This window comes from Leptomonas pyrrhocoris (assembly GCF_001293395.1).
Source record: "Leptomonas pyrrhocoris isolate H10 chromosome Unknown, whole genome shotgun sequence".
NCBI classification, from domain to species: Eukaryota; Euglenozoa; class Kinetoplastea; order Trypanosomatida; family Trypanosomatidae; genus Leptomonas; species Leptomonas pyrrhocoris.
The window spans coordinates 308,024-315,736 of NW_015438388.1; the positions used below are offsets into that span (position 1 = coordinate 308,024).

The 7,713-nt window shown below is 55.1% G+C and overlaps 4 protein-coding genes across 4 annotated transcripts; all 4 read left to right on the top strand.

The window, feature by feature from the left end:
* Positions 1 to 178: 178 nt before the first annotated feature.
* ABB37_09582 (putative mitochondrial Aquaporin 9) lies at positions 179 to 1,985 on the top strand (the record flags this gene model as incomplete). The annotated part of the gene is made up of 1 exon (XM_015809146.1): positions 179 to 1,985. The coding sequence occupies exon 1, from the start codon at positions 1,134 to 1,136 to the stop codon at positions 1,983 to 1,985; it is 852 nt and encodes a 283-aa protein (XP_015652466.1). The 5' UTR covers positions 179 to 1,133.
* Positions 1,986 to 3,228: 1,243 nt separating this feature from the next.
* Positions 3,229 to 4,341, top strand: ABB37_09583 (hypothetical protein; the record flags this gene model as incomplete). The annotated part of the gene is made up of 1 exon (XM_015809147.1): positions 3,229 to 4,341. The coding sequence occupies exon 1, from the start codon at positions 3,724 to 3,726 to the stop codon at positions 4,339 to 4,341; it is 618 nt and encodes a 205-aa protein (XP_015652467.1). The 5' UTR covers positions 3,229 to 3,723.
* Positions 4,342 to 5,188: 847 nt separating this feature from the next.
* Positions 5,189 to 6,079, top strand: ABB37_09584 (putative trans-sialidase; the record flags this gene model as incomplete). Its single annotated transcript, XM_015809148.1, has 1 exon — positions 5,189 to 6,079. The coding sequence occupies one exon, from the start codon at positions 5,189 to 5,191 to the stop codon at positions 6,077 to 6,079; it is 891 nt and encodes a 296-aa protein (XP_015652468.1).
* A 164-nt stretch (positions 6,080 to 6,243) lies between these two features.
* ABB37_09585 (hypothetical protein) lies at positions 6,244 to 7,212 on the top strand (the record flags this gene model as incomplete). Its single annotated transcript, XM_015809149.1, has 1 exon — positions 6,244 to 7,212. The coding sequence occupies one exon, from the start codon at positions 6,244 to 6,246 to the stop codon at positions 7,210 to 7,212; it is 969 nt and encodes a 322-aa protein (XP_015652469.1).
* Positions 7,213 to 7,713: the final 501 nt, after the last annotated feature.

A 7,713-nucleotide genomic window follows, 5' to 3' on the forward strand; every position in this document is an offset into this window, starting at 1 on the left:
TAAAGAAGAACGGAATTGGGGCAGATACTAGATAGTGAAGAAACAATGAGTAGCCTTGATGGGGACATTGATGCCAGGTACTCGCTAGTTATGTATTTCCCTAAATGCCGTGCAATCACTTCGACTCTTGACTTCCTATCCTTCTTATTCCTCTCTTTGTTTGTGTTTTACTTCAAAAAGACAATCCTAATCAAAACGTTTTTCTTCTTCGTGTCTCCCGATTTTTGTATAACTCCCTCTCTCTGCGCTATCCGCATTCCCCACTGCTGTGCCAACGACGGAGTCTACGTTCGCTTATGCTTTTACCTTCCTTCTCCTTTCACGTTGTATGAGCTTCGAGTTTTAGAATTGGTGTTTGTGCTTCAGAGGATTCGAGCTCACGGCGTTTGTTCAATCGTACTCCGTCCTGGCCTGCACACCGCACGTATCAACGAAGATGTTTAAGGATTCTGTACGCCGTGTCCCTTCGGTGGCAGCGCATCGCCTTCAGTTCCTGACGCGGATAGTAGACGCGTGCATCGGGCCACTCGCTGTGTCTTTTGCAGCAACTGAAACATCGAAAAGCGCTTGCTGTGACGACGTAAACCCGCCCTTTCTGCACACACTAGTTTGATGTTTCTGTGGGTTACGTTCCACTGCGCGGGCTCCCTCTCTCTGCGCTATCCGCATTCCCCACTGCTGTGCCAACGACGGAGTCTACGTTCGCTTATGCTTTTACCTTCCTTCTCCTTTCACGTTGTATGAGCTTCGAGTTTTAGAATTGGTGTTTGTGCTTCAGAGGATTCGAGCTCACGGCGTTTGTTCAATCGTACTCCGTCCTGGCCTGCACACCGCACGTATCAACGAAGATGTTTAAGGATTCTGTACGCCGTGTCCCTTCGGTGGCAGCGCATCGCCTTCAGTTCCTGACGCGGATAGTAGACGCGTGCATCGGGCCACTCGCTGTGTCTTTTGCAGCAACTGAAACATCGAAAAGCGCTTGCTGTGACGACGTAAACCCGCCCTTTCTGCACACACTAGTTTGATGTTTCTGTGGGTTACGTTCCACTGCGCGGGCCCCCGACAACAATAATGTCGACAACGAAGCGCAATTCTATGGCGACAAGCAAGAGAACCCTCAGGAGGCCCACGAGATGGAGGAGGACAACGGAGAGGAGGTGACGGTGGATGACAAGCTGAACCTCATGTCGCAGGACGCATGGCCGCTCTATCGCTACCGGTGGTGGCTGCGTGAGTACTTCTCGGAGTTCTTCGGCACCTTCTTCCTGATCTCCTTCGGCGACGGTGTCTGCGCCACGATGCTGTTCCACGCCGGCGACACCGCTGCCAGCCAGACCAACGCGAGTTGGCTCGGCATTACCTTTGGCTGGGGCATCGGGCTTACCATCGCACTCTACGTGAGCATGGGCGTCTCTGGCGGGCACTTGAATCCCGCGGTGACCTTGGCGAACTGCGTCTTTGGTGCGTTTCCGTGGAGGAAGGCCCCCGGGTTCATTCTTGCCCAAATCCTTGGCGGCATGGTGGGCGGCGCCAACGTGTACGCGCTCTTCAAGCCGTTCTTTGACAAGGGGGAGCAGAACCTGCTGCCCGGCGAGACCATGACCACGAAGTACGGCGGCATCTTCTGCACCTACCCCGGCGTGCCGAACGGGTACGCCGTGTGGAGTGAGCTGTTCAACACGATGGCGCTGATGATGGGCATTCTTGGCATCAACGATGACCGGATGACGCCCGCCATCAACTTCAAGCCCTGCGCGGTGGGTGCGCTGGTCTTCTGCATCGGTCTCACCACCGGTGTGAACTCCGGCTATGCCATCAACCCGGCGCGTGACCTTGGCCCGCGTATGATCACGGGAATGCTGTGGGGCTCGGACCCGTTCACCGTCCACCACCACTACTTCTGGATTCCGATGTTCTGTCCCGTCTTCGGCGCCATTATTGGTGCGTTCTTCTACGTTCTCTTCATCGTCCCCAAGGGCGTTTAGTGTGCTTTGCTGCTTCTGCAGTGTCCATCGACGCGATGTCTCACCGTGGATGCGTTTCTTTCTCCCCCTCTCCGCATGAAAGAGCGTTCTTCTTTTGCTCCGTCTTGATCTTCTCCCTTGCTCATCAAAAACATCACGTTGAATTCATCGCTAACCGGTAGCCCGTAATTTCTTTCCTTGCTGCTTTGCAGCCATAAAACGTGTTTTTAACGCTACCGCTCTCTCTCTGATTTGAGTGCGCTTTCTTTCTTTTCCTTGGAAACATTGTTGTGAGAGCGAAGGACTCCTGCAGCGGCCGACATGTGTTGGTATTGCTCTGTCCAGAACTACCGGGCTATTGTGTTGTGACCTGGCAGCGATCGAAACTGCTGCTCCACACCATCAATGGCAGCACTGGTGAAGCAGCTCGCAGCACGTCTTTCTCACATCGACCACATTAATAACGATGCTAGTAGAGCAAATAAGCACGTGTGCCTTCGGTGTACTCACAATAACTCTTTTTTTTCTTTTCTGTTTTTTGTTCTTGTGTTTTTTCTCCTCTCCTTTTCCTTTTCTGAGAGCTTGCGCCAGGAAAAATTCGCCGGGAGATGAATCGAAACTTCATGTTGTACTACTATCCCTTTCTCTTCTCTCCTCTCCAGTCGACCTCTCTCCAGGAAAGGCTGTTTTCTTTTTTCCCACCGTCCCGCCCCTTTTCCAACCCCACAAGGTGGAAATGCTGTCGATCTGAGTCTGCAAGAAACTCCATTTCGTAAAGTTCTATTTGGTTCAAAAATAAATATAAAAAGAAAATAAAGCCGTCTACCCTTAAAGGAAAATGAAAACGATACAGGGATGTAACGACACTGTTTTGCACTTTATTGATCTTTCTCCTTTCTCCTTTCTTCTTCCTTCCTTCCTGATCTGAGAGTAGTCGACTAGAGTTTTTCCAAGTAGAAACGTTTCTCTACTGGCTGCCTCTCTGGCCTTTTCTTCCTTTGGAAGGTGCGTGTGCAACCCGGGCTTCAGCGCGTCGCGGTGATATCAGGAAAGGGGGTACCTGACAGCGACCGGAAAAAAGCAAGAACTGTGTTTTTTTGTGAGCCTGCGAGGGGAATGGAAGGGACGGAAAAAATGAGTTGAATGTGATTGGCAGCGGAGAGATTGGCGGATCTCGGTCATTTAGGGTAATGCTCTAAACTATCTTCTCCTTTTCTATTACCTCCTGAATCCTGGTTCTTCCGTATTTTGGTTTGCCTGGCACAGTTGTTTTCAGCATCGAGAGAAACTCCGGTTTTTCGCTGAAAACTCCCTTCTCAGAGTTTTATTCGCAAGTTTTTTACATATTCATCGCCAGTTGTTTCTTATAATCATCGCCAGTTGTTTCATAAGTTTTATTAAAAAATAATAAAAAATTAGTAGATCCATGAATATATTAAAACCCTTTTAGGTAGTTTCCCTCAATATGGCGCTTATACCCATCGATCCGTCCAAGTGGAACTTGGTTTGCACGGATTAATATGAGAACCTTCCCGAGCAGGGCGAATGCGAGTTGACTCTGCAGATCGTGGGCCCGAACGGATCGGATTCTCGGCCTGTGACTTTCCGAGTCAGGCGGGAGAATACTTCTCTGATCCTCAGGGATGGATACGAGACGTTCGATTGGCACACGTTCCTCCATCACGTTGAGCGTTTCCGCATCGAGACCCGCGACCTCTATGAGAGGTTGATCCAAAAGACGGAGCTGGCGGGGTACTACATGGGGATGGCACAGTCCGCCACGGCTGTGGACACAGTCCGCCTGCAGTCGGACATCTCCCTACTGCGGGAGCAGGCGGCTTCGGAGGTTGCAGGTGCACGCCATGAGGCAGCGATGCACAACCAGTTGATAGCCTCTGGCATGCAGGGGGAAGTGGCGTTGTTGCAAGAAAAGCTTCGCCAGATGGAAGACCGCATGAGGAGTCTGGAGCGCTACGTCGGGAAGCAGGACGACAAACGGCAAGCGCAAGAAGAGAAACGGCACGAGCTGGAACTGCAACTCCTCCGCGAACGGGGGGAGTACCAGGAAAGCGTGAGGATGTTGAAAGCATCCGTTGTTGACCTGGAATCGCAAGTGGTGGCTTCGTTCGAGAAGAAGTATCGAGACCTCAGCATGGAGTGCAACCAGAAGATCGAAAAAGAACGCGAGCGGGTTGATCGGGCCGTCGCCAGGGTGTCCGAGGTCGAGAACGCCGTCGCACAGGCTTCTCTCATGGAAGCAGTGCTAAAAGAGGTCTCGGAGAAGCTCACCACAGCGGGGTCTGAAGGAAACGGGGCCCAGATGGCACAGCTTCTGACGGAGGTTGCTCGAATGGGCTCCACTGCTGCAGAGGTGTAGGCGCTTCGCGACCAGCTCAACGAGATCGCTGGGCGCCAGGACCTCGGCGACTTTCGCGGTCGTGGTCTAGTCGCGTCCAACGAGCGGATAGAACGACAGCAAGCCACTCTGAAGGAATCAATCGCTCAGTTGGAGCGAAAAGTGGTTCTTGTCGACAAGGCCCCTACATGGGAGACCGAACACGACAACGGGGAAGACGGGCCTGGGGCGCCAACACAAAAGTCTCGGTTGACTTTTTTAGACGACGCCGAGTCAGTGGCTGAGTCGCTGAAGGTGGAGTTCGACCCAATGGACGTCTGCACCTGGCGTCCTTGGTTCCGTGGGAAGACTCCCTACGAGATTGAGAAGCAGCTGAAGCACATTTTTCTTCGCGGCGAGGCACCCCGCACTGCGCCAGTGAATGATGCCTTCCAGGCGGTCCTGCGGTGGCTGTTGGCGGCGGAGGCCGACCCGCGGTATTGGGCTGACCACCAGGGCACTGGGCGCAGGATGGGTTTGACGTTGTTTTACAGGGTCAATGGATCCTCGTACAAGATGACGGAGACTGAGTTTCTGCAGGCGTGCGAGGAGAACTCGTACAATTTCGACCCGCTCCTCAAAGTTCTACGTTTGTCTGGCAAGAAGGACGCCTACAAGACGAAAGGGTCTTCTGGCCCCGCGAAAGGCAGCGGCGGAGGTAGGAAACTGGTCGACGGACCCCGCGAGCTTGGAGAAGGTGAGTCGACCACAGGTTCGGCGACCGACATTGGTGGAGATTGCAAAGTTGGTGCCGCACACAAATTTCGGAGGGGTGGCAAGCCGGCCGCACTCGTCACTACCGCCGGGAACGTCGGTAAACGATCATCGAATGTTTTGGGACGGGTTGGAGGCGGTGCCCCCTCACCTGTCGGCTCTGAGGAGCCAGGTCAACGAAGTGGCGGCAGACATGTACGAGCCGACCACATGGGAGCAGCGCACATCACTGCTCAGAGGCTTTCAGTCGTTTTGCCTCGAAGCCGGACTGCCGCTCAACCTCGACGCGGTGCCGGTTTTCCTGGAGTCGAAGGAGCTCAAGTACTCTACCAAGGTGCAGTACGGCACCACACTGAAGTCCCTGCTCACGAGGGAGATAGCGGTGGTAGACGCGTACCTGGCGGGATGCCGGAAGCGCGAGGCAAAGGAGGAGGTGCGTCAGGCAGCACCGATCACACCAGCGGACATGCGGGCCCTGGTGGAAGGGGCCCCTTCGTGGGCCGACGCCACTGTGATGCAGTTGGCATGGATGACCGCGTCGCGGTGGGGGGAGGTGAAGGATCTCCGAGGGGAGAACCTGCTGCCACAACCGGACGGGTCGGTGATTTTGGACTGGGCAGCCATTCCAAAAACGGCAAAGATCAATCCATACCGCGCACATCGGTATGTGAAGTTGCAGGGTCCCATGGCCCAGGAGCTGCGAAAGTTGAAGGCTCAGGTCGGGGAGAGCGGCAAGCTGACTGGGCTCACGACGACACAAATCGCACAGCGTCTGCGCGAGCGCGGATACTCAGCACACTCCATCAAGCGAGGAGCTCTTCAGTCAGCGGCACAGCTGGCCCAAGAGCACGCACTTCCCCCACGCTCGGTGGTGGCTCTCGCGAAGCACGCAGACCCTCTGGATATACCGACGACGACGGTTCGCTACATGGGCCCAAAAACCACGGAACTCACGAATTCTCACGTGCTGCCGGGTTTACTCGACCGTTTGGTTTTTCGGAAGTGAGTCAGGCACCTTGGATGGAACCAGAGCGGCGCGTTGCTTTTGGAGGGCACACGGTCCTCCGCCGAGCCAACAAAAGTCGTGTTGCGAGTGAGGAGGAGCAACGTTCTCTCCCCCTCCAGAACGTGGACGTGCAGCCGCTGAACGTCGAAATCTTGCGGTCACGCATGAAGGCGTCGGCCAAGGCGCGGTTTGACGAGTTATGGCGTTTACTGTCATCGCCGGAACAGCTCGATCCAGGAACGTCACCGCTCAGGACGATTTTTGAAGGTGATGCCCGAGTCCTCATGTCGGCAGGCGTCTTGGTGCCGGCGTCTCCGAGACCTACGCGGGGTTGGTTCGTTCCTTTCTCGGTTGTGGAGGAGAAACCTTCGGGGCTACGTAGGAGGTTTATCGCGTGGCCGAAAGAGAAGAACCTGGAGGACTCCTACGAGGCTGACGTGCCGTTGGGTCACATTTCCGCATACCTCGACGTTGTGTGGGAGGAAGGCGCATCCAATTTGGACCTGAAAGCCTCGTTTTACCAGGTACCGCTGCCTGAGGAGGCGCGTTCGGCTTTTCGTTGCCGCCTCGACGACGGCACCCTCGTTGAGCTGGCGCGGCTGCCGATGGGGTATGCTGCGAGTCCGGAGCTTATGCAGTTGTTAACGTCGGCGTTGGCAGGAGTACCCACTGTGGTCGATGCCGCCTTCGCCTGCCCAACGGCATTGAAAATCCACGTCTGGATAGACAATGTGAGAATTGCTGGTCCCCTGAAGGCCGTGGAGGCCTGGACGCGGCGTGTGACACAGTTCGCGCGGGACGCCAGCGTCACGATTGGTGAGTCGGAGGTTGCGGTTGCGTCATATACATTCGTCGGGGTGTTTTTTGATCACGCAACTCATACTGTACGTTTAGGTGAAAAGACATGGCGCCATCTGCGGGAGACCCCTCCTTTCGAGGAGATGACGGTGGGTGATTTGGAGGTCTTTACATCCCGCGCCATCTATGGCGCGGCGGTGCTGGGCGTCCGCCTGTTTCGTAACTACATGTTTCTGAAGTTTGTGAGACGCCAGCTGAGCTCCCTCAATAGAGGTAAGATCACCACCAGGAGCAAGATCACCATGACGCCCTACATCCGGGGTTTTCGCGTCTGATTTGTTGGAGGTCTTGCACCGAAACGAGGCGCGTCTCGTGCATCGGCCGGGGGGTGAGCCGACAGCCACATTGGTGACGGATGCTTCGCTCCAGGGTTGGGGGGCGGTTCTTTTTCTGGGCGCCGGTCCAGTATTCATCACGGGGGCTCGGTGGGATTCTTCACCGCGGATGATCATGCAGGCTGAGGCGCGTGCGGTGCACCTGGGGCTGCTGGCTTTTCGAGAGCGCCTACCGAGACGATTGTTTGTATTGATCGACAACACATCAGTTCTGGGGGCGGTGCGACGCGGAATTTCGAAATCGGGAGCGCTTGCGGCCGAGCTACAGCAGGTGGACCAACTTCTCCGCGACGAGGGGATACACGTGGTTTTCCGGTACATTCGGTCTGAGGACAACGTCGCGGATTTTCCCTCACGCGAACGCGACATTCCCACGACGGCTTTGGCGAAGGGGTATAACTTGCGAAGGGGAGACAGGGACCCATGGGATCCTTAAAAAGA